This window comes from Silurus aristotelis (assembly GCF_946808225.1).
Source record: "Silurus aristotelis genome assembly, chromosome: 26".
Classification (NCBI taxonomy): domain Eukaryota; kingdom Metazoa; phylum Chordata; class Actinopteri; order Siluriformes; family Siluridae; genus Silurus; species Silurus aristotelis.
The window spans coordinates 13,673,964-13,699,242 of record NC_139599.1 but is presented as its reverse complement, the minus strand read 5'-3'; the positions used below and the strand labels follow the sequence as shown (position 1 = coordinate 13,699,242).

Here is a 25,279-nt window from a genome sequence, read left to right as displayed (position 1 = left end):
CTTCAATGAAGGGAAACACTGTTGCAGGGTTCAGACATAAACTTAAAGACCACCTCCAGAGAGATACCTGAAGATCCCATAGTGTAGGTATAGAATATGATTTATAGGATTATATGAAAAATTATTCATGAAGGATTTTTTTTTTAAAGATAATGATTTGCTTCTTCGAAGGCTTCTTGGACAGGAGGACAGGAGTCACCGAGCACATTATAAGCATAATCAAATACTCTAAGGTCTTTGAACATTTCAACTTTATATAAAAATCGAGGTCACGTCGCATTTGAAAAGGTTTCAAATAAGAGGTGACCTCGATTTTTATATAAAGTCGAAATTGCTGTTACTATAAAACTGTAGAAAATAATTTTTCCGTAAGAGCAGCAGGAGGCAATTGGGTAATGTACCTTTCCACGCTCCCCCCACGCAAACGACTGGATTGTGACGTGGAAGCGTTTGATCATCATCTGCAGACGGCACTCGTAGTCCTTGCAGAGGGATCGTTTAATCCGATTCAGCTCGCTCTGAAAACAATCGGGTTGTAAAAACAGAAAAACGGGAGAGTCACGTCGCATGGGTCATGTTGCTCAAACAATACGAACCCATTGTGTAGAATTTGGATTGGTCTTTAGCAACGGCTCTTGCACTGCACCATCTGGGAGCAATGCTATTCGTGATTCCACCTGAGAAAAGGGAGATACCATGATTATGACTTGCATTAGTTAGTTTATTTAAAGTCTATATGCTGCCTATTTGTGTTTTCTTCTTACCTGTGAGTAGACATCACTGATCTGCAAAGATGGACACATGTCCAAGGTCTGGAACAACTTTGACAATTCGATAATCACTTCCTTGTCATCTAAATGTCCTTTTTTCATATCCTCAATCTCAGTTTCCATTTCTGGGTTAGATTCACTCTGTCTCTGCTCTTTGGCTGACTCGCTCAGATGCTCAGTATCTTCCGGATTGCACTCTCTGTACTTCAGTATACGTGCTGCTTGCAACTCTGACACCAAAAAATCTGAAAACAAAATTTTATACAAAATGTATTCATCTACTATACCTTTATAGATCGGAACATACATGCAGTCTGATGTACAACACAATGCAAGCAGCTTTATAAAGATTAAACATTTTGTCTCTTTAAGAGAAACTTTAGAAGTTGCTATAGTTGCATTTCCATTAAACAGCGTTGCAGTTTACTTGTTATTCTTTTGAGATGAATGGGGGTCAGAATCTCTGTGCTGAGTGTGTCATAAGGGTACAACATCACTTTCAGGATCTCTTTCAGTTCCCCGGACAGAATGGTCTTGCTTTCTCCTGTGAAAAGGAAAAAAAAATTGATAATGTAGAACCAAGAACATGTTCTTGAAAGACACCATGTGACACTAACCTACATATATCAATACATATATTTGTTCATCTTCTTGAACTACTATTCTGGTCAGATTTATAGTGGAGAGACGCCACAGATATGTAAGGCTTATAAAACTTTAGGCAAATGTGTGAAAAAAAAAAAAAACTAATCATCTCACTCATGTGTACTTGTTGAACATTGCTATTATAATAACCTCCATTTTCCGAACCTTTCCACTATATTTTGGAGTATGGATTTGTGCTCATTCAGCCACAAATCAAAGCTGAACAAGCTTGGTGTTCCAGTTCAATAATGTTTTGTGATGTTGAGATCAGGGCTCTGTGCATGACACTGGAGTTGTTGCTCTCCAACCTTCGCAACCTTTGTATTTAATGTATTTAAAAAAATTAATAGATAGAGACTTTAAAGCACTTTTATACATCGCTCAAGATAAGGGGGTCTGCTAAATGCCGTAAATGTAAAACCAGATTTTGTAAAACAAGATGCAAACCAGATTTTCATAGACCTCGATTTGTCATGCTGCGAAATGTTTGAGCATACAACCTTTTTACCACTGGTTTGGAGGCAAAGGCTACATAAGGGTATGATGGTCAGGTGTCCACAATACGGATTCTAATGCAGAGTTTTCGAGCATTAACAGCATCAACTTCTTCACCAATTTCAGCTTCAGGAGCATGTAGCACGTGCATCAATGAGCCTCAGTCGCCCAAGACTCTGTCGCCGGTTCACCACTTTTGCAGACCACAAGAGCTGCAGGTTTGGAGACCCAGTCGTCTAGCCATCACAATTTGGCCCTTGTTAAACTCGCTCAAATCCTTACGCTTGCCCATTTTTCCTGCTTCTAACACATCGACTTTAAGGACATAATGTTGCCATGAAGAGATAATCAGTGTTATTCACTCAATGTTATGATATCATAATATTATGCCTGGTCAGTGTATGTTCTTTATATGTAAATAAAAAATCTATGTAATATTTACATTTGCTTTTACATCGTATCAAGATAAAATATGTGAATATATTATAGGTATATGAAAAAAAGATGTAAAAGCTGTACCATTTTGAACTTATGGTTTTAAGTTCCAACAGGATCAGATTTTTTGTTGTTGTTGTTGTTTCATCTGATATTATGGATGCATTTACTTAAAACAGGAGAAAATGGATCTAATTATACCTGCAAGTTCAGGGCTGCTTTTTCTCAGCTCCATGACCAGCCAGGAAAGCAGTGGACACGGCAGTTCATCACATCCACACCGTGTCATACAGCGATCACTGTCATATCTGTAATATATACATAACATTTCAGTCAAATCTAATAGTAATGGTTTAAATACAATAGTAGCAAAATGGAGATATTTCATAGTTTACCCAAGGGCTTTAATCGCCGCTATTGTCCCAGAATCTCTCTCCATTCCCAAAAGTTGGAAACTAAATTATATGTCCATGTAATGGGATTTTCCACAGAGTTGTCCGAGTTACTTCCTGATCCAATCCACACACTTCGGATTCTGGTTGGCCCTTTAACGTGACTTTTATTCTAGACTAATTTATTTATTTTATTTGTAGTTGAGCAAAAATCGTACAAACATGAATTTGTAAAAAAATAAATAATAATTAAAAAAATCCACTTTTGTTAACCTATCATCATTATCATAATAATAATAATTTATATTATTATTTCGACGATAGCATGTAAAACAATGTGAAAGTGAAATGTTGCCGTCAACAACAGAAGGGACGTCCAACCGCTTTCAAAATATGAAAGTAACCAATGACAGCCGAGGTGCATATGATTGACACTAAATCTAGCCAATCAGAAGCAGGATTGTGGACATCCCGCGTGGTTAGGAGCTACAGTCCCGGAAGTAGTGCAGTTCTGCAGGCTTCGGTCACCCTCCATTTTGTGGATACAGCAGCTGCTGGAAAAAAAAACATATATACACAAAAAAGGTATGTTACCAGCTTTTATCCAAACAAAGAAAAAACTTGCGTATTGCTCGTTTTATATTATTTTGTGCATTGCATGAAGCTTAACGGTCGCTTTAGCTAGCTTCCTACCGCAGTTTGAAGCCCGGCTGTTTAATGTTGTAATGAGTGTAATATATAAGTGGTTCACGCACGCAGGAGGAACTAGCATGGATATTTTGAAGGTCAGGATTCCCAGTATCTATCTAGTTACAAGACGAGAAGTCAATGGAAATATATTTCTAGCCAGTTCCGACTTTGCATTTGTTTGGCCGTTACGGCCGGACCATAAACCGAAACCGTGTTCACTCTGTGGGCGCACTTTGCACTGCGCATGTGCAAAGCGGCGTTCGCGCTACTAAGTGCACTATGCTTGTTAACATGGCGGCATTTTGGAATGCGGCCCGGTGTGCGTGTGTTGTACTGTAGTACAGAATATATGAAAAATTGTCGTGTTTTATCGCCTGTAGGGTGACGGGATTTTTTTTGTTTTTACGTTTGACGCCACCGGGAAGCGAGCAGGGACGAAAACCATGAGCACGCTGAACGTGAAAAAGCTGAAAGTGAACGAGCTAAAAGAGGAGCTGCAGCGTCGGGGCCTGGACACTCGGGGCCTGAAGGCGGATTTAGCGGACAGGCTGCAGGCGGCGCTGGATACCGAGGCCGCCGGTGCAGCAGCAGCAGAGGAGGAGGAGGAAGAAGAAGAAGAATCAGTAGGACTACCAGCAGCAGCAGCAGCAAAAGAAGAAGCAGAAGAAGAAGAAAAAGAAGCGGCAACAACACGGGAAGAGGAGAACCTGGGTGGAGGTAAGTTCAACAAATAAAGGCTGCGTGGTCAGAAGTATGCGGACAACCCCTCATTATTTACATTTACATTCATGCATTTGGCAAAAGACCTTATACAGAGCGACATGCATTTATCTTTCATTAAACTGAGCAGTTGAGGGCCTTGCTCAAGGGCCCAGCTGTGGCTTGGCGGTGACGTAAAGTTACCATGGTTACTCTTATTTATGATATAATGATGATAGTTTTAAATAAATACATCAAAAACATATTCTGTAGTCTGTTTAACTAATGCAGTATAGTACAATGAACATAGAAACAATCTTATTGATAGTTCAGTAGATAGTGCAGTGCATTATACATGTTAAATATTAATTAAATTAATTGAAAATAAATAACTATTTAGAGTCGTAGGTAGGAATCAATCAAAGTGTCTTGAGATCATCAGACTGCAATCTTCTCAAAGAGTAAGGTACTGCCTGCCAAAGTATTTGGTCTTAAAAAAAAAGTTAATTTTTTAAAACAAATCTTGTCGAAGTCTAGTTCAGATTCTTGCTTAATAATGTGCATAAATCTATTTATATAAACTGATCTATAGTAAGCGTCATTGTAACTGGGTTGGAAACTCTAGTTATGTTTGTTAGTAAAAACTATGTTAATGCCAGTGAAAGGGCTTGATAAGTAAACACTATTCAATTTAGGCTTGTCTATATTTGAGATGAACACTCCAGTGTGACTTTGAGCTCTCTGGATGTAAAACACAACATTTTATAATGACTTTAGAACAGGTTGTTTATGTGGGTTTTGTTCATGCAGTTCGATTCTCGTTGTCCTCTCCTCACACCACCGTCTTGGATTTCATGTATTATTTTATTGTATTTACTTTGTGCAGTTTTTTTGTACAAGTATGTTATCTTTCTACAGAATTAGTCTCTGATGTATCAGGCAACGGAGGAGCGGATGTGCCCGAGTATGATGATGGGAACAGTGATGATCAGAATCAGGAAAAAGAGTCGAACGATGAGGGAGATGTCAGTAACGAGAACAGCTCCACTGGTTTTGGATCGACCAACTTTGCCTCAGATGACTCAGACCCACCAAAGCAAGACTTCGGGGAGCAGATAGAGCAAGGATATGACGAGCGTCAAAAAGAAGCAGATTGCAGCTCTGAAGAGCCAGCTCAGGAACCTGAGGTGAAGCCGGAGCACAAAGAAACAGAAGCAAATCAGGAGCCATCAGAGGAAGTTCCTGAGCAGCCAGAAGTCCATGAGGCAAAAATGGAACAGTCTGAGCAGCCGGTGGTCAGTGTAGAAGGTGAGCTTTGTTCTAATATAAAAATATTTCTTAACTAAGTATTAAGTTTTGAAAAAGTGTGTTGTGACTTTTCATACAAATCTGCTCTTTGTGTTAATTGGTGCTATTTGTTTGAATCAAAAGCCAAAGAGGAGACAAAGCAGGAGGCTATGGATGAAGCACCACAACAGGAAGATGCAGCAAATGAATGGCTTCCTGTGGAAAGTGACCAGGCAGCGCAGGTCAAAAAGGAAGATGACCAGCAGACATCACACAGCCGAAAAAGACCCTACGACGACGGCCGTGGGTACGGGTACTATGAGCATCGTGAGGACAGGAGGTAAATCTCACGCCTGTGTTTATCCTATACAACTCGTGCTCATATTTTATACCGTATGGACACACACTTTTCTGGTTGTTCCTCAGGGGACGGTCACCGCAGCCCCCAGCTGAGGAAGAGGAGGAAGAGTTTGATGAAAACCTTGTTGCTATTGACACCTGTAAGTAAAAAGTTAGTGAAAGCACAGTTCTGTGTAATAGTTGATGCTGGTGGTGTGTCTCACAGGCTGCATTTCTCTTCTTCTTCTTCTTCTTCCTCTTTAAAAAAAATAAAAATACAGATAATTGTGACCTGCATTTCAAGGTGTCTCGAGATCGGTACAGTGGATACCCACTTACTATCGAGGGGTTTGCGTGCCTGTGGGCAGGTGCTCGAGCTACGTACGGTGTATCCAAAGGACGCATATGTTATGAGATGAAGGTGATGATAAGAAAAAACATTTAAGGATTAAAATTTTGTTTGTCTTCCTAAACAATAAATACATTCTTTCTGTTTAGATCAACGAGGAGATCTCTGTAAAGCACCTTCCCACCAGTGAGCCCGATCCCCATGTGGTGAGAATCGGGTGGTCTTTGGACTCCTGTAGCACTCAGCTTGGTGAGTTGATAAACATCCTACAAGCTTTTACTAATTTGATTGTTTTGACAGATTGAGCAGCTTGGAATTGAGAACCTGATGTAGAGGAAAAAAGGAACATGCTAGTGTTTTTCATCCTAATCTCCATAAACCGCATCTGAAATGATTGATCACAACGGACACTCGTTCAACACATTTTGAATTGATTTAACAAACATATATCAGCATCTTGGATCGTGGTAAAGCTGCAAGAACTAGAATTGTGGTTGTTTATTTAGAGGGCATTTTTGTCCGTTTTTTCTTATTTGATGGTCTGAAATTAGTCAAGTGCATTTATTAGTCAGTTACAAGTCAACAGATTTCATGGCACTTTCTCAGTAAGGGGAAAATGTCTATGTTTATTAAACATACACGACAGAAAGTATTCCTAAATGTTCTCTTAATTAGATTGGTGGAAGATATAAGCATTGAGAATATATAATTAATTTAGTTTTGTATAATGATTAAATGATAAATGGATACATTAAATATGAAAAAAAAAGAGAGAACTGGAACGGCGGAACGCAGCAAGCTAACAGGCTTGATAAACGATAAAAGGAAAAAAAAATATGCATTGGTGTACATAACGCATAATCATTCAGAGGAAGCCACAACAGTGACTACAATTTTAATCATTTACTGTTGCTGTTATTTGCTGCTTTTAGGTTGCATCGTTTTAATTGAATCACTATGTTGTGGGCGAGTTGATCTCGCAATTTGATGCTCGTGGTCATGACAGAATAGATCCAGTAAAACTCTTTATTAATTGCTTGTCTAATTTTGATCCTATAGGAGAGGAGCCCTTCTCCTATGGCTATGGTGGAACTGGAAAGAAATCCTCCAACTGTAAATTTGAGGACTATGGAGAAAAGTTTGGTGAAAATGATGTCATTGGCTGCTATCTTGTACGTATACTTTTGTGTGTGTGTGTGTGTGTGTGTGTGTGTGTGTGTGTGTGTGTGTGTGTGTGTGTGTGTGATCTAGTATTAAGGAACAGCTTTACCCGGAAATACTTTCACGAGTCCATTCCATTAACAGTGATCTGTTGCTTCCCTTTTCAGGACTTTGAGAGTGGAGAGCAGGTGGAGATGGCGTTCTCCAAAAACGGCAATTGGTTTGGACCGTGCTACAGCATCTCTCGTGAGGAGCTGGCCGGTCGCCCTCTCTTCCCACACATCCTGGTAAAGAACTGTGGCATCGAGTTCAACTTCGGACAGAAAGAGGAGCCATATTTCCCCCCGCCTGAAGGATACACGTTCATTCAGGATTTGGAGTTGCAAGATAGAACTCGAGGATCAGTTGGGCCAGCTACCAAAGCAGATTGCGAGGTATCCTCATTCTATCATTACAGTTTATTTAGGTTCCATCAAGGCGACTCTGTGTGATTTAAATAAGATTATAAGTATGTGTTTAGCAGAAGTTATAATTCTTGCTGCATTTAAATGCATGTAGTAGAAAATTGTAAAGGTTTCTTTTTTCTGTTAATTGATCTACATTTTGTTATTACTGTATATAGTAATATGTTATTCTCTGCTCAGATCCTTATGATGGTTGGACTGCCTGGCAGCGGAAAGACTACTTGGGCCAATAAGCACGCCAAGGAAAACCCTGAGAAGAAGTTTAATATTCTGGGTACCAATGCCATAATGGACAAGATGAAGGTAAGTTTGTATTACATTATGGATGTTCCTTCAGTCAGATCCCTACTGTACACCCTCCTGACTCTTTATTTGCACGCCTGTCCAGGTTATGGGACTCCGGCGCCAGAGGAACTACGCCGGGCGATGGGACGTTCTCATCACGCAGGCCACGCAGTGCCTCAATCGCCTCATTCTAATTGCCGCACGCAAGAAACGCAACTACATCCTGGACCAGGTACTGACTGTCATTTCCAACTCGGCTCAAGCTCCACATCCTACAGCTGTTCCCAATGCACATGTTCATTAATGCTCCTCTGCTCTCTCTGTAGCACAAAAGCACCCATGCAGACCTATTTATTAATGTCACGCTTCATTCGTACCATATTCTCATTTGTTTTCTTTTTTTGGTCTTGCTTAAATTGCACAAAGAACGATTTGTAGTCGAGTATTACCCTATCAGCCTAAATATGCTTTGGTTTCTCCTATTATTTTGTCTACTGTATGTGTATTGTTATTACGAGATGCCACACTGTACAGATAGTCCATGTCATTAGTAAGATGTTGAAAAACAAGTAATCACAGCCTGGTGAGTAGGAAAACACCTTCTGTTGCTATGGTAATCGTAAAAAAAAGAAAGAAAATCCAACATCTTTTCGATGTTTAATTAGATTTATTTGGAAGTGTTGAATGTTGTTTATAAAATGAATCCCAAGGTAAGTGAAACTGACTGCGTTGAAGTTTTCAGGTCAGGTTTCAGACAAGTCACTTTAAGGTAGGTAAGGTCACACGGACGAACCTGGGGTCCTTAAGGAAATTGTAAGTATCGGAAGGTAGGTTATAAGTGTGTGTCTGTGCGGGGCATAGCAGGACTGTTCGAAATCGGGTAAGTATAGGTAAGTAAGGGGACCCAGGAAAGAGTAGTCTTAGCTTATTTGTTGCGTTCTTAGGTAGTCTATTACTAGCTTATTTGCACTGGGTTTATTGTAGTTAGTTAAATCAGAATTCCTAACACCTTTCCAGTTGCATGGGTGTTGTAACGGTGACAAATCCTGACTGTAATAAAAAAAGAACAAAATCAGACACTAATTTAAAATACGACAGGGTCTAGACGCGTCGCGAATCTTCTGTTGATCTAATTTAGTTGCGCTTTTGGGCTTGTGAGTGAGTGGTGGCTTAAATCTGCCCAGTATGAAGTAAAAGACATTCTTGTAGTGGAAATATTACACTAGGATCTGTAGACAAGCAATTTTTTGGTCCCCTTTCCGATTCTAAAAGTACAGCTGTATCCCTTTGATGAAGCTACCCTTCACTCCGGTTTGGAAGGTAAGTGAAATTCAGGGGTTGTGAGAGGCAACCATTAGTCATTCCTGGACAGTAACTATAGCCATGAAAAAGAAAAGAAAAAACTCTCACTTTCATTGTTGCAGGAATCCCAAACCCCTTCTTCGGAACGCAAAGCCATAACAAAAGCAAACAACTGAACAATAATGAACAAGCTTCTACTTCTTTCTTGTCACCATTGCTAGACAAATGTATATGGATCAGCCCAGAGACGAAAAATGCGTCCTTTTGAAGGGTTTCAACGCAAGGCTATTGTAATTTGTCCCACGGATGAGGATTTAAAAGAGCGAACATTAAAGCGAACTGATGAGGAAGGGAAGGATGTACCCGATCATGCTGTGTTAGAAATGAAAGGTAGGAATGCCATGGATACCCCCCAAAAAAAAAACAATGCTTCAACTACATACCCAGATCTGCTTTTTGCTGTTTTTTATTTTATTGTTTTGTTTTTTATTAATTAAAAAAAAAAACATTTTAATTCTAGATTTTTTTTGTTTGTTTCAAAATTGGACACCTCTCCCTTTATTGCCTTTTTCTGTTTTGCCAGATAAAAGAGCTTCTACTTCTATGTTTCTTTTATTTTCATCCTCTTCTCTTACCTTCTAACCGCTCACTTCATGTTCACATCAGTGTGCAGAATATGACTGACGTTCAGGGTATCAGCGGGTTATTAAAAGATATAAAAACGCTTTTTAAAATCTTGATATTTGTTTCTCTTCACAATTTTAGTCTGATTTGACTTTCTTAATCGCATATACTTGTATATACAAATTTGCTTACATATGTTTAACTGCTATTTTTTGCATGTACATGCTAATGTGGTGGTCTGGGAAAAGCCATCAGGTGTAACTGGGGCAAAGTCTTACAAAATAGCCTTAATAAAAAAAAAAAAAACCTAAAAAGCACAATTCTGGGGTAGGACCTTTCAAGCTAACGACGTTGTTGTATGATTTGCGTTACGTCTTCGGCTCTCATAGTGGCTTCCTTAAAGTTTAGCTCCAATTTTTCTCGCTACACATTTATTTTTTTTTATATCAGATGAAACGACAATTATCAGACCTTTTCTGCTTTTCTCTATAGTTTCGACTAAATGCAGCATACAACTAGCCCAAGAATTTGTAGATGCAGTTGTTTATATTTGTCGAAGTACCTCGTCATACCTAATTTGCATAAAATTGACATTTTAATTCGCTTGTCATGCTGTGACCGTTTAACTCGTAGACGAAATCTTGCGAAACGGCATGCACACGAAAATCCGCCTGCTGCTTCTGTTGCTTGCTAGTGTGAACATAAGGTAATTGTGATTTCCTGATTCTTAATGGATGCCAAATTAATTACAATTGTGCACCAGTTAAGTGTCGTGTTGAAATTGGACGTAAATGAACGTGTGTGTGTGTGTGTGTGTGTGTATATATAGATATAGATATATATAGAGAGAGGTTTTTCTCACACCACCACACACAATCTTATTAATTAGTAGTGTTCTATTCATTAATGTATAATGTACCTTTACTTAAATTATTCTCTTCTGGACCCCTATTCCGACCTGCGATGAACACTTTCATAATACTTGGACTCGCCACTTGGTTTTCGTTGCGCATGTCGAATTTATTCTGTTTTTAGTACTCGTGTCTATGTGGCATTGAAGTACAAATTAAGCTTGCTGATTCCTGCAGATACCCATATTACAGATACAATTATTAATTGGCCTACATTAATTCCTAAGTAATCTCGGGAATGAATAAATGATTACACTTGTCAGTAATATTTTAGATGATAATTTTTATTTTTATTTTTTTTGTGCTAGTCTCCTAAACTCTTTTTCTGGCAACTGTCTTTGTTTTCTTTCTCTTTATATGTTTATACATTTTCAACATTTGCCCTTAATCCAGGACAAGTTTTGCCTTGGTCGACTAAGGCAATGTTTGTCCAAGGTCCCCCTGACTATTCTAATACATCTACTCCTCTCTATCTCTTCTCTTTTCTTCTTTCCCTACCCCCCACTACGTTTAGTTTTGGCCAATACTGAATGATGCTAATGCTGATGCTCTTTATTTTCTCAACGCCGTGGCCGCTCTATTCCTCACTGCGTACACTCTGCCACCCTCAGCCAACTACGCGCTCCCTGTTGCCGGCGAGTTCCTGGACGAGGTGATCTTCATAGAGCTGCAGAGCGAGGAGGCCGACACACTCATCAAGCAATACAACGAGGAGGGCCGAAAGGCCGGCCCGCTGCCTGAAAAGCGATTCGATAATCGTCCTGGAGGCTTCCGTGGCCGCGGGTTCCAGCGCTACGAGCACCAAGGCGCATCACAGGGGACACGAGGTTCTTACCAGAACCGTGGCAACCTTGGAGGAGGAGGTGGCTATCGTGGAGGTAAAGAACTTATAACACTGATTATCTCATCGTGGCACCTGTTAGTAGGTGGGATATATTAGACAGCAAGTGAACATTTTTGTCCTTAAAGTTGGTGTGTTAGAAGCAGGAAAAATGGGCGAGTGTAAGGATTTGAGTTCAAAAAGGGACAAATTGTGAAGGCTAGACGACTGGGTCAGAGCATCTTTAAAACTGCAGCTTTTTTGAGCTGTTCCTGGGCTGCAGTGGTCAGTATCTATTAAAAGGCGTTCAAGGAAGGAACAGTGGTGAACCAGCAACAGGGTCGTGGGCAGCTGAGGCTCATTGATGAAGAAGTTAATGCTGTTGATGTTCGACAGGTCAGGACTGTTTTGGCCGCAAAAGGGGGACCAACACAATATTAGGCAGGTGGTCATACAGTTATGCCTGATCCGGTGTATCTCACAGAGTTAATGTTTGTGGCTTATAGACTTTAGACAGTTCTGAGCAGCCCATCCGACTAATGTTTTTGGTTCCTCTGTTCTTAACATAGCCTACAACCGTGGTGGGTTCAACCAGAACCGCTGGGGGAACAACTACAGGGATTCAGGCAGCCGTGGAGGCTATAACCGTAACCCGCAGTCAGGAGGCAGCTACAACCACAACCGCCAGGCCTCCTACAACAAAGGAGGCAGTGGAGCCAGCGGTAGCTACAGTCAGTCCCAGGTAACAAACAAGGTTCGGAAGCAAAGTTTAAAAAAAAAAAAAAATTTCTAAACAACTCTGTTTTGTTTTAGACTTTATAATATAATGTTATGTAATAATACCAAATGTGACGACTTTTTGTTCAGCCTCAGAACTACAGTCAAGGTTACAACCAAAGTTACAACCAAGGCAACTACAGCCAGGGCTACAACTATGGGAACTACAGCCAGTACCCAAGTTACAACCAGGGTTATAGCCAGACACCTGCAGTCACGGGCCAGACATACAATCAGCAGCAGCCACAGCAGCAACAGCCGCAGCAGCAGGCGCAGCAGCAGCCGCAGAGTTACAATCAGCAGTACCAGCAGGTCTGCTAAGCTTTGTATTTTTTTTATTATTTGTAAAGAAAAATGTGGTGACAAGCAACAAACATAATAATAAAAAAAAAATAACTGAACTGTATACAATGTTATCTACAGCCTGGTTTAATGTAATATTTGTTTTTATTTTTTTTCTCTCTTCATTCCTTATAACCGCAGTACGCTCAGCAGTGGCAGCAGTATTACCAGAACCAGAGTCAATGGAACCAGTACTACAACCAGTACGGAAATTACGGCAACTACCAGCAGGGCCAGGGCTCACAGCAGTAGCTGTATTCACCCGTGGCTCCTCCAAATCATTCCATTAACTCTATTTTTCAGCCTAATTTTTTTACTAGTCTCCCTTACCTTTACCCAGTCTTCCTTCTTTTTTTTTTTTCTTTCTCCTCAAACCACTCTCCTCATTCGAAAATTTTGCTTTTACTCTCTAACTGCCTCATTTTTAGAATTTACTGGATTTCATTTCAAACAGCTCATCACAATTGGGTTTTCAGTTTTTGAGGCAGAATTCTGCTTTGCTTTTTGTATTTCCTAATGCACACCGAGGCATCGACAAGTAGCGTCGTGTAAATTAGTTTCAGATCCTGCACGCACAGATTCATGCTCAAATGCTTCGTAATTGCAGACGCATTTACACTGAAATAATTCAAATTCGAGTTTTGTAGTATCGAAATTTGCAATGCTCATTTTTTTTTTTTTTTTTTTTTTTTTGGTCTTTTTGATCATAATTTTCGGGGGTAAAAAAAGTCATTTTCATTCGCCTTGTTTCAAAAATGTGTAGCTACATATATGGTTTTGAAAACACAATTGTATCTAATAAGTGAAAATTTAAAGACCCAAACTTTTCATAACTTAAAATAAAATCATACCTGAAGATTGATACCTGAATGTTTTATACCATTCTTATGTCTTAAAACTTTTCTTCTTGTATCTACAGTTTAGTGAGCACTCTGTGGTTGTAAGTTTTTATACCTTGTACCATGTTTGTAAAACTGTATTGGCATGGTTTTATTTTTTGTCAGATCAAAGCTCATTTTTTTTGTATTTGAGAATATAATATGAAACAAAAGTACTGTGCTTTAATTTCTTTTGCTGGGTATGAGAATCTCTCCATCCACACACCTTTATTTAAAATATCTAAATTGTTACATGGTAGGATATACAAAATGCATACGGTATATTGTACTATGCTGATATAACACAGTAATTGCAGGGCTTGCAACAGCTGCTTTTTGTAATATTTAATCACCCTATAACCAAGAAGAAAATTTATACCAAGTAGACAGCATGCTCGGTTTCAAAGCATTTTGTTAACATATTAAATTTAGGGGTTTTTTTTCTCCTTACAGTCTACTCTATTATGATTTCACACAATTAAAAAAACATCCCACCCCAGGTATTATTATATAGGAAAAAAATATTTAAAAAGAACTTAGACAATCTCTTTTTTTTACTATAATCAATGGTATATTTTTCAGTAACAGTTCCTCAGATAATTCTTTTTTTTTTTTAATTCATCTAATCCCATAGCAAAATTGAGTTGTAGCTCCTCTCAAAAATAAATCAGTGACACCCCATGTTATGCTTTGCAGTTTAAGAATTTATCATCAGAAATGTACATTACATGACATCTGTACCAAAATGCAAATGAGTATTTACATATCAGATGTTTTGTTTATATAGTAGTATAGCAATGGCTGTTTCAAATCTTCATGATCCCTGGTTTAATCCTGAGCTATCTAAATAGAGTTTCTCATGATCTCCACTAGTTGCATTGGTTTCTTCTGGGGTATTTGGTTTCCCCCCACCTCCAGACAAAACATGATGTTGGGTGGATTGGCTTTGGCAAAATGTGTCTGTGTGTGTAAGCAATGTCTGTAACTTGCTGTAAACGAGAGTTTTCAGAATTAACTCCAGATCCAACACAACCCATTAAGAACATGCTTGTTGATGCTCCTAGCAGCAGGTGTGTAAGCTGGTATGATTGTAAATAAGACAAAAGTTAATACAATGAAGTGAAAATTACAATTTGTTTGATTTTTTTCCTTTATATTAAAAAGCTGTTCTTGCATCACAGTAAGTGGTGAAAGTTTTACCACTTTAATATAGCCTGATACTTATAGAATATAAATGTACATATGAGGGTATGGAATATGCATCAAAAGTAAATATATAATTTGAATAAGAAAATAAATGTCTTTGATGAAATAAACACTACAAATAGACCTAAATCTGAAAAATAAATACACCTTTTATTTAGTTGTTTAAATTTTATTTACTTAGAGTTATCGATAATTGTACGTACGTATAGTTTTGATTAAAAAAAAAACCGTGAACCGGAAGTTCTCTGCTGATAATACAGCGGATCGCAACGGCTTTAGACAAAGTTGTTCCGTGTCATTTCAAAATGGCGCCTATGTAGGTGAGAGTCAGACTTGAAGCTGGATTTCATTCTTTGCTTGACTGTTACATTAAGGAATCACGACTTCGGTAAGTTAAAATACTCAATTTCTCGGCATTATACTGATCGTGGGTATAATTTTTTCGAATGTTTATAGTTTCCATGTAATAAAGCTGTCTAGGGACGGCACGGCTAATATAGCTAACGTTAGCTGCGACAACAGGCTTCATTATTGAGTTTGGAATTAAAGGTGCAATAGTCGGGTTTTAAAATTCTTCGCTTATACTAATAAAATTAGAGATTATATAGAACATGAATAAAAAATGCATGAGTTTGATATCTTTGTTAAAAAAAAAAACCGTGATTAGTAACGTATTGACATTATATTCAAATGTAAATAAATAGTAAAAAAATATATATTGAAATGTAAATGTATTGAGAAAAACTCTGTTAGTGAATCTCCTTTTAGGTCTGGGTGTTTACATGCAGCCTCAGTCATTTTATACTCTACTCATGATTTACTGATATCACTAAATATACTTAATATATTCATGTGCAAACACAATTGTGTGTCCAGAAATGCAACAACTATTTGTATACAGCAGTGAGGCACAAACTTCCACAATCACGAATCCACAAAAAAAAATAGACAATATAAGTCAACTTGAATCAACCCAATTTAGGGAGATAAACCCCCCAGCTCCTTGTCTCTAATTAGAAGGCACTGATATTCCAAGCATATGGCTGTATATCTTATACTCTAAATAGCTATACGGCATTGAACTTCATTGTACTATAAATGTAATTGTTTCTATGTTTATATTGTATATTGACAGGCTCCAAGACTGCTTTAATTTTAATATAATGCAGTTTGGTATAATGTGAATTTACTTTTGGTTCACTGCCCTCAATAACGAAAAATATTTGGCTTTTCACAGGAATCAATTGTACAGAGTGTTAAAATAAACAAGCTTCTCAGCTGTGTTATGGAATTTAGTAGAGCTGCAGCTATCGATTATTGAGTAAACGGATAAGTAGTTTTTGTTATTTTAAAGAGCAATACAAAATATACAAGAGAAAACAAGACGGGTCTCTTAAACAAGTCATTTGTTTCCTTTTCAGAAAAATTGTAAAAACAAATTTGCTGAAATTACATACAAGAATATCTTTAATAAAAAAAAAACATTTAGATCACTTAATTCCCAAATTACATCAGAATGCAAATACATCAATAAAAATCTATTTTGAATTACTTTAAACTTTCTTTCGGCTTCTCCCGTTAGGGGTCGCCACAGCGGATCCTCCACACGTTTGATTTGGCACGTTTTTACGCTGGATGCCCTTCCTAACGCAACCCTCCCCATTTATCCGGGCTTGGGACCGGCACTACGAGTGGCTGGGGTTGGTTCCCTGACCGGGGATCGAACCCGGGCCGCAGCGGTGAGAGCACCGCATCCTAACCAATAGACCACCAGGGAACCTCTATTTTGAATTACTTTATAAAAAAAAAAAAAAAAAAAAGGTAAATGCACTATACAGTGTTTTCTTTGTTTTAGTATGTAATGATCCCAAACTTTCTTCTCGCCCCTCGCTGTCCACCCCTGTACAGAGCGTTACAGTTTAGCGCGTAGGTAATAATGTTCCGTGGGGAAACGCGAAGCGATGTGTGTAGTTAAATCAACTAAAATAATTTGCCTCAATGCTTTTTGTTGTATTCGAATTACTCGAGGAATCATTAGCTGTTTGTGGCACTCTTTGTATTAACTACTACTTTTTGGAATCTCTTGTGTCCATCCAGGATTCCAGGATGGATTCAAGCTCTGGAGAAAAGCAGCGTGGCAGTGTGGCGTCACAGTTCCTCACCAGGACAGAGGATGCGGCTATAGATATGACTACTAATGAAAAGGTGTCACTACTTTGTTCCCAGACAGACTTTGATAGAGAGCAGTTATGAAGCATGTACAGTATATTTAAAGGACCGCAACATCCTCTGTTTAAACTGTAATATTTGAGATGTGATTAGTGAATTTGGTGCTGATTTGTTGGTTAGTGTTGTATATGCAGTGCTCCTTGAGACGGTTAGTTTCTTCTGATCATTATGATATTACTCAAGTGGTTTTATTACAAGCACATTTATATCTGCATCCTAGGTCGTGGACCTTCTGAACCAGGCCGCTTTAATGGCCACCGATGATAAACTCACCGCTCTTAAGCAGGTAATCTAATTTTGAATGTATTTTCAGATGGTAAAGGATGATCGCACTATTAGCTCCAGGGCTCATTGTATCTGTTTGCTTTGATCATTAGGTGCAAGAGCTGATTATTAATAAGGACCCTTCATTACTTGACAATTACTTGGATGTAAGTACAACCTTATTTTGATAGAATCTCTGAACATGTTGCATCAAGTTTAAACTCTGTCATTTTTTGCCATCAGGAGATGCTAGCATTTCAGAATGACAAATCAATAGAAGTGAGGAAATTTGTTATTGGTTTCATTGAAGAAGCATGGTAAGATATAAAAAAAAAAAAAAAATATATATATATATATATATATATATATATATATATATATATATATATATATATATATATATATATATATATATTTTTTTTTTTTTTTTCTTTTTCATTGGAAATTCTCAGTATCCCCCCCCCCCCCCAAAAAAAAAAAAAAAATAATAATGGGCTAAACAGAAAATTTGTGTTTTTGCATTTTCATCCAGTAAAAGGGACAACGAGCTGTTACTGAAGCTGTTGGGGAATTTGAACATGGTGTTGAGAGACGATAGTGTAAACGTTTTGAAGAAGGCCATCCTGACACTCACTCAGCTTTACAAAGTGACACTGCAGGTATTCTTCATTTCCTCTGGTTTGTAATGTCGCTTTTATCCATTTTTATGAGTCTTAAGAAAACGAATCTTAACCGACCGCTCTGGTTTGTCTCGCCAGTGGCTACTGCGCACGAAGACTATCTCAGACGTGCAGGAGGGATGCTGGGACATGGTGACCCAGATGAAGGGGGAGGTCCTGGCTCTGCTCGACTCGGATAACGACGGCGTTCGCACACACGCCATCAAATTCACAGAGTCGCTCATCATCACGCTGTCGCCTCGCACCTCCGATTCGGACGTCCCCAAGAAGCAGGAAGGGGACATCAGTCTGGACAAAGTTCCCAAAGACCATTCATATATTCACTATGGTAGGTGGAGCCAGACTCATTGACAGTTTGGTATTGTACATCATGGTTTTAGGTTTGAAAAAAGGCTAAACCTAAACTTGTGATGATGCTCTTTTAAATTATGCTTAATTTAGAGGATTTGTCCTAACACATTTATTTATATTTTTCTCGCCCCCTTATTTGGTGCGTAATTCCTCTTTTCTATTTCGAAGATGTTCTGTGTGAAGAAGGCAAGTCAGCTCTGGAGCAGCTCCTGAAGTTCATGGTTCACCCAGCCATCTCCAGCATTAATCTGACCACAGCTCTGGGCTCACTGGCCACTCTGGCTCGGCAGAGACCCATGTTCATGTCCGAGGTCATTCAAGCTTATGAGACTCTACATGGTAAGTGATGCGGATGTTAAGTACAGGGGACTAGATTTAAAAAAGCAGTTTAGTTCCATACAGATGTAACAGCAATAATTGTAATTAAAATATTTTCAGTGCACCATAGTGTATCTATCATACGTGTCCTGTTTTTGTTTTTCTGACCTTATTTGGTTTTTTTTGCGTCCCCTAGCCAACCTGCCCCCAACGCTTGCCAAGTCGCAGGTGAGCAGCGTGCGCAAGAGCCTCAAGTTGCACCTGGTGTCCGTGCTGCGGCACCAGAGCAGCGTAGACTTCCACAGCCAGATCTCCACACTCCTGCTGGATCTGGGAATGGCCCAGAGTGAGATTACCCGCTGCATTCCTGCCGCCACACAGGTCCGCAAGAGACCTCGGCATGAGCCTTACAGCGAGGGCAAGAGGATCAAAATGGGTGAGAGATGAAGAGGGAAGAAGGTGTTCATACCCTGATGTTCTTTCAGCATCAGTTTATTGGCCAATCTGGATTGCATTAATTTTACTCTTTTGCCCTTTTTAGAACCCGCTCTAAATGAGGATGATGACGATAAAGAGGAGCCGGTACCCATCATCACACCCAAGCAATTGGCCACCACGGGGACGCAGTCTGCTATAGACATCACAGCGGAGTTCCTGCTGCCTTTGCTCACTCCAGAGAACGTGGCCAACCTGGTATAGAACGTGCAGAACGGTTTTGGTTTGGTTTGTGAAACGTCTGAAATATAATTACTTATTGTATCATTTATTTTCCTGGTTCAGGTGCTCATCAGCATGGTTTACCTGCCAGACAACATGCCAGCCTCCTTCCAAGCTACTTACACACCTGTGGAGTCAGCAGGCACAGATTCCCAAATCAAACATCTGGCCAGGCTCATGGCCACGCAGATGACCTCAGGTGGACTTGGACCTGGTCAGGATTGTTTGAATTGTTTTTTGGTTTTTTTGCATCTTTATATTTCTCCTTTGTTAATAAGATGAATAAAAAATATTAGGAATTGAAGACATTAAGAGTAATCATCGCTTTCCTGCTCCTCAGGTCTGGAGCAGTGCAAAGCCCGTGATGAAGAAGGAAAGGAGGGTGAGGCCGACGCTGCCGTGGCGGAGACCAGCTCTAAAGACCCCATCATCATCCGGAAAGTGTCAGCTGTGTCTCTGGGCCAGGCCATCTCCGTAGTGGGGTCCTACAAGAGTGAAGCTATGGAGGAGACGCCCCAGGCCAAGAAACTCCCAGAACCCATTTTGCCTTCTACACAGCCCAAGTATAAAACTTGTATTAAAACCAGAGGTTGTTAAGTAATTTTTTTTCTTTTTCTTTTGATAAATACTACTAGTTTTGTTTTTGCAATCAGAGCACCGGGGAGCAGCGGAAGAAAGAAAGTCTTCCGGTTGGCTGATGTGGTCCAGCCGTTGTCCGACACCCAACTGGAGAAGTTAACCAGCATGGCTGTCCGACGAATTCTCCAATCCGAAAAGGCAATTGCAAGAACTGGAATGTCCCATGTAAGCAGACTTGGGATTAGATTTACAAAAATTCTATATTCTATCAAGCTTCGACTTGCGGATTAGACCAAAGTGTTTACAGCTAGTGGAAACTTCCTGACCAATCCTGTGTCTCCCAGGTTCGTGTAAAGTTGCTAGCACGATTGATCACTCAGTTCGAGGGTGCAATGAAGGATGACATGCTGCGTTTCATCCTGGAGGATATCCGGAACCGCATCGACCTAGCTTTCGCTCTTCTCTATCAGGAGTACAACCAGTACTTGAGCCAGGTGCCATCAGGCTCTCTGGAGAGCTACGAGCACTGCTTGTTCACGCTGCTTTCAGGCTTACAGGAGCGCCCTGAACAGAGAGACGGGTGAGTCGAATTAGCCTATAGAGATGCGTGGTCCCATAAACCCCAACACTGTGCAATTAGGTCTTTATCTTCTAACAAAGAAGGTGTAATTATGATATAATAAATGTAGTTTATACATTAGATCTGTTTCATGTCATCGTTTGAAATCATTTCTCTTTGTAGGCTCTTCAATAAGTTGGTGCTTGAGGCTCCTCTGATCACAGAGTCAGCGCTGGAGGTGATCCGGCGCTACTGTGAGGACGAGGTGAGATGTTGTTTTTTTTTTTCTTTCTTATCTGGTTATATGTTAAATTTGTCACAAAATTCCCTGTATAAGTTACTGTTTTAGAATAAGCACATTAATACAGCACTTTTAGACCAGCCAGGTTTGTGTATTGTACAGGTGTAAAGTTGCAAGAACTCAAGCAATTCCACAAAGAAAAAGGAAAATATTAAAGAAAAAAATTTAACGCTTGCCATTTTGTGTGTGTTTGTGATTGCAGTCTCGTGTTTACCTCGGCATGCCCACTCTAAAAGATCTCATCCTGAAACGCCCCTCCAGACAGTTTCAGTACCTCCACGTTCTCCTGGACCTCAGCTCTCACGAGAAAGAAAAAGTACTTTTTTTTGCACTTGAACCAATGCAGTTTTACTCCTCTGTTCTTATTATTCTTTCCACGTCAGTATAACCAAATTGTTTGTCGAAGGTGCGCTCGGCAGCCCTGAACATCATCAAGTGGATGTACGAGAAGGACCACCTGCGAGACTACATTGAGAAGTTTGCCCTGAACTACATGCAGCTTCTCGTTCACCCGAATCCACCCTCGTTGCTGTTCGGGGTCGGAGAGGACACAGGTGTGTGAAAAGGCTTCTTTGTTACTAATGAAAAATATTTACACTCTGTGCCAACAGTATTCAAACAGTATCACTAGTAATTGTTCATTGTAACCATATTTTTAATATATCGTCAGAGGTGGCAGCTCCCTGGACAGAGGAGACCGTGAGACAGTGTCTGTACCTCTACCTCTCCCTTCTTCCCCTTAACCACCGCTTGGTCCACGAGTTAGCTGCCGTCTACACCGAAGCTATCGCTGACATCAAGCGGAGCGTGCTCCGTGTCATCGAGCAGCCTGTAAGCCCAAACGATTTCCCATGTAGTGTCTACTGTTTCTTATTTTACCAAACAATCTGCTGTGAACATAAACACCTTTTTCCCTGATTTTACTGTTTCTTTTTTTTTTTTTTTTGCTTTGCTTTTCAGATTAGAGGAATGGGCATGAACTCTCCTGATCTGCTGCTGCTGGTTGAAAACTGTCCCAAGGGGGCAGAGACTCTGGTCACTCGCTGTCTACACATACTGACTGATAAAGGTACAGCCATGTCCCTTTTTTTTTTTATTTGTATTTTGTGATATTTTTTTTATGGCTCTGCTGCATATCTGTTCGCAGCAATTCACATGCTCTGTCTATCTGTAGTCCCTCCATCTCCAGACCTGGTGGAGCGAGTACGGGATCTCTATCACAAACGAGTGCCAGATGTGCGTTTCCTCATTCCAGTCATCAACGGCCTGGAAAAGGTGTCCCCTCTTTTTTATTTATCTTTATGCCTAGTTTCATGCTGAAAGGCAGCCAATGTTACTCATTACAGGAGTGGCTTAATGGTGCTTTTGCTGTATTTAACAGAAAGAGGTGATCCAGGCATTGCCCAAACTTATCAAGCTCAACCCCATAGTAGTCAAGGAGGTCTTCAATCGCTTGCTGGGGACACAACACAGTAAGGATGCACTATGGTGCTTTCTTTCGGATCATTTAAATGTGACAGTTTAAATGTTAGATTTTTCCGTGTATTCTTCAGGTGAAGGCAGTTCTTCCGTGTCCCCTCTGACTCCTGGCGAACTCCTCATCGCTCTGCATAACATCGACTCCACCAAGTGCGACATGAAGTCCATCATTAAAGGTATCTGCTTTAGATGAGCCTAATCGCACATTGAAGGAAAAAAAAAAAGATCTTTCTGCGTTCCCGCTTCATTTCGTTCCTTACGTCTGTTATCGCTCAACCCTACAGCTACGAACCTGTGCTTTGTTGAGAAGAACGTGTACACGTCGGAGGTGCTGGCCGTAGTCATGCAGCAGCTGATGGAGCAGAATCCTCTCCCCATGCTGCTCATGCGGACCGTCATCCAGTCACTTACAATGTACCCTCGCCTGGGGGGCTTCGTCATGAACATCCTCACTCGCCTGATCCCCAAACAGGTGAGTCACTAAACGTAATGTCAATGTTGTTTTTCTTTACAACAGGCATGTTGTAAGTCTAGTGTGTAGCTGTCAGTAGCTTATATTCCTAAAAAGTCTAGGTTACATCAGTGTTTTCTTGGATAAAGGTATATTAAGGCAGGTTGGGCACATGTTTAGGTTGATTTAAGCCTGAAATTAGATAGAAAATGCGGAACAGGGAAGGAAATCATGTTTCCTTTTTTTGTGAAATTGAATGTGTGTAAATAGAACAAGTTGATATTTTATCAGGTTTCCAGGATTTATCAACTATGTGCAACAATCCAAAACAATAGTTTTTCCGTGTTGCGTTAAACGGTACAAGAGCGCCCCTTAGAGCCGAATCAATGACACCATGTGCTGTTTATTTGAAGTGGGTTTTGTTGTTTGTTTGTTTTTTATTATTAATTTAGGATGTAACTGTTTTTATTTATTTGGGGTGTTATTTTTTGTTTGTTTAAATGCATATCTATTTTTTTTGATGTTCATATAATTAATATAATCTTATAAATTATATTTAGCACATTTTCATTATTTGGTACTGTTTTTTTTATTTTATAGTTCAGAACTATATACCATATGTCCAGAATCTATTTTTAAAAATTAGCGGTTGATCACTCGGTTTCCGGCAAGACCCAACCTAGCTATTGGTATTGGTAAAATCGGTAGACCTCTAGAACAATTCAGAATAAAGAATAACACACTTTCAACGTACCTTAGTCTCCCCTGCTGACTGATACACTGTGTGTGTAGGTTTGGAAGTACCCCAAGGTGTGGGAAGGATTTGTGAAGTGCTGCCAGCGCACCAAGCCACAGTCCTACACCGTTCTGCTTCAGTTGCCTCCAGCGCAGCTTTCCAGCGTTTTCGAGCGCTGCCCTGAGATGAGAGAGCCTCTCCTTCAGCATGTCCGCTCCTTCACCCCACACCAGGTAAAGAAGTGTCACTGTCCAACACTGTTCTGGTCTCTCACCATTGTGTTATTGACCAGATTTGTTCGTTCTTTATTATGCATGTATAGCAAGCCCACATTCCGTCCTCCATCATGGCTATTCTGGAGGCTAACAGTCGGATGCCTGAGCCTGAACCACCACAGCAGGAACCTGAGCACATAAAAGTGCAGGAGGAAAGAGAGGTCAGAGTAACAATTCATACTTAAATACAGTCAAATATATCTTCTCAGGGAAGTGCAATTAAAGTATCTTATTTATCCTTTAGTTACACACCCAACAGTTTATGAGGCCCATAACCCAGGTGGAAACTCGAGCTCCAATTGTAGTAGCAGCTCCTCCTGAACTAGTGCCTGAGTCAGTAGTCAGAAGAGAGGAAATAGAGGAGCCTATGGATGAAGGAGAGGCGGGTTCAGAACGTCTCGAGATTGCCACCGAAGCCACAACGCAAGTAAGAATCCGCCTTTGATTTTAGTTGCTTCTGTCAGTATAATAATGATTATGTATGTTTTGCTTGGCCTTTTATTGTTTTAACAGTTGATTTATTAATATTATTAACAATTGTTATCATTTGAACATTTAACATTTTTTAAATATGTAATATGCTTGCTTGGTTAAATTAGATAATATATTTTTTATATTTAATTAAAAAAAAATTATAAATTAAATTAATGCAATACACCTTTTATATTATATTAAATAAATGGAAATATTTAATTAAATAGTTTACATTTGTTAACATTGGCTGTGTATGTTTTCAAGTTTAATAATAATAATTTAAAAATGCACTCAAAGTGCGAGGCGGAGACAAAAAAAAACTTTCGGCCCGCCACTTAATACGTTCCTGAGGGAACTTTTTAACTCTGATGTTCCACATGTACTGTAAAAAAAAGGTACAATCATTAATGTATTTAGATACAAATTCATATGCTGTTACACCCCTTTTTTTATATATATATTTATGTATGTGTGTATATATATGTTCCCACCATGTTTGTATAATAGAACTGATGGCCTAATGACACTATTAATCATTGCAGATGGAAACACCTGAAATTGAATCTGCATCCACCTCTGTTCCCCAGGAAACAGCAGAGGAACCAATGGAGACGACTATTACTGAGCCTGCAGAAAACCAGCGGAAAGAGGTGGTAGAGGAACAAAGCCCAGAACCCGAAACACAAGCAAACGATCCTGAATAAAACACACATTATGGCTGATCCAAGCTTAGCATATCTGTGTTGAGTCTAAAGTCTAGAACCTTAAATATAGTTAATTGTTTGTGATTACGTTCCTTCGTTCTTCAATCCTGTGAAAACAAAAAAAGTCATGAAATAACAAGCTATGTCTGGATAATAAAGATCTTTGTATACAGCTTTCTGCCTTTGTGTAAATGTTTTTATTTTGCAAATGACTTAATGAATAAACATTTCAAGAATCATGTGCCATTTTTTTTTTTATATTTCAGAGAATATTTTTTCAATTTTTACCAT

At 39.4% G+C, this 25,279-nt stretch overlaps 3 protein-coding genes across 9 annotated transcripts in view; 2 read left to right on the top strand and 1 right to left on the bottom strand.

The window, feature by feature from the left end:
• LOC310720846 (protein FAM98B) overlaps positions 1–2,969 on the bottom strand; it is a 4,757-nt gene extending 1,788 nt beyond the window's left edge. The window contains exons 1-6 of the mRNA XM_083531970.1: positions 2,741–2,969; positions 2,547–2,653; positions 1,198–1,314; positions 765–1,015; positions 597–677; positions 402–518 (exon numbers count right to left, since the gene is read on the bottom strand). Coding sequence (XP_083388096.1) covers positions 402–518; positions 597–677; positions 765–1,015; positions 1,198–1,314; positions 2,547–2,653; positions 2,741–2,784 — 717 coding nt within the window. The 5' untranslated portion in view covers positions 2,785–2,969. The remainder of the gene's footprint in view (positions 1–401; positions 519–596; positions 678–764; positions 1,016–1,197; positions 1,315–2,546; positions 2,654–2,740) is intronic.
• Positions 2,970–3,143: 174 nt separating this feature from the next.
• Positions 3,144–13,838, top strand: hnrnpul1l (heterogeneous nuclear ribonucleoprotein U-like 1 like; the record flags this gene model as incomplete). Of its 6 annotated transcripts, none has more annotated exons than XM_083531794.1 (16): positions 3,144–3,326; positions 3,808–4,144; positions 5,045–5,434; positions 5,558–5,753; positions 5,840–5,913; positions 6,034–6,173; positions 6,251–6,350; positions 7,161–7,273; positions 7,430–7,696; positions 7,907–8,029; positions 8,115–8,243; positions 9,535–9,703; positions 11,460–11,726; positions 12,238–12,410; positions 12,536–12,757; positions 12,929–13,838. In XM_083531794.1, 16 exons carry the CDS (start codon positions 3,144–3,146, stop codon positions 13,037–13,039), a joined length of 2,994 nt encoding a protein of 997 aa, XP_083387920.1. In that variant the 3' UTR covers positions 13,040–13,838. The 6 variants fall into 6 exon arrangements, with proteins under 6 accessions (XP_083387920.1, XP_083387919.1, XP_083387923.1 ...); XM_083531793.1 differs by having other exon boundaries at positions 12,238–12,422; XM_083531797.1 differs by having other exon boundaries at positions 3,193–3,322.
• Positions 13,839–15,130: 1,292 nt separating this feature from the next.
• Positions 15,131–25,161, top strand: sympk (symplekin). Of its 2 annotated transcripts, none has more exons than XM_083532142.1 (27): positions 15,131–15,259; positions 16,969–17,076; positions 17,321–17,386; positions 17,478–17,531; positions 17,608–17,681; positions 17,897–18,023; positions 18,123–18,372; positions 18,564–18,734; positions 18,910–19,149; positions 19,255–19,406; positions 19,494–19,644; positions 19,771–19,993; positions 20,084–20,234; positions 20,354–20,589; positions 20,752–20,833; positions 21,072–21,185; positions 21,276–21,423; positions 21,540–21,700; positions 21,830–21,938; positions 22,044–22,144; positions 22,251–22,341; positions 22,423–22,524; positions 22,633–22,820; positions 23,592–23,768; positions 23,858–23,971; positions 24,055–24,237; positions 24,872–25,161. In XM_083532142.1, the coding sequence occupies exons 2-27, from the start codon at positions 16,978–16,980 to the stop codon at positions 24,986–24,988; spliced, it is 3,681 nt and encodes a 1,226-aa protein (XP_083388268.1). In that variant the 5' UTR covers positions 15,131–15,259; positions 16,969–16,977; the 3' UTR covers positions 24,989–25,161. The 2 variants fall into 2 exon arrangements, with proteins under 2 accessions (XP_083388268.1, XP_083388267.1); XM_083532141.1 differs by having other exon boundaries at positions 24,827–25,161.
• Positions 25,162–25,279: the final 118 nt, after the last annotated feature.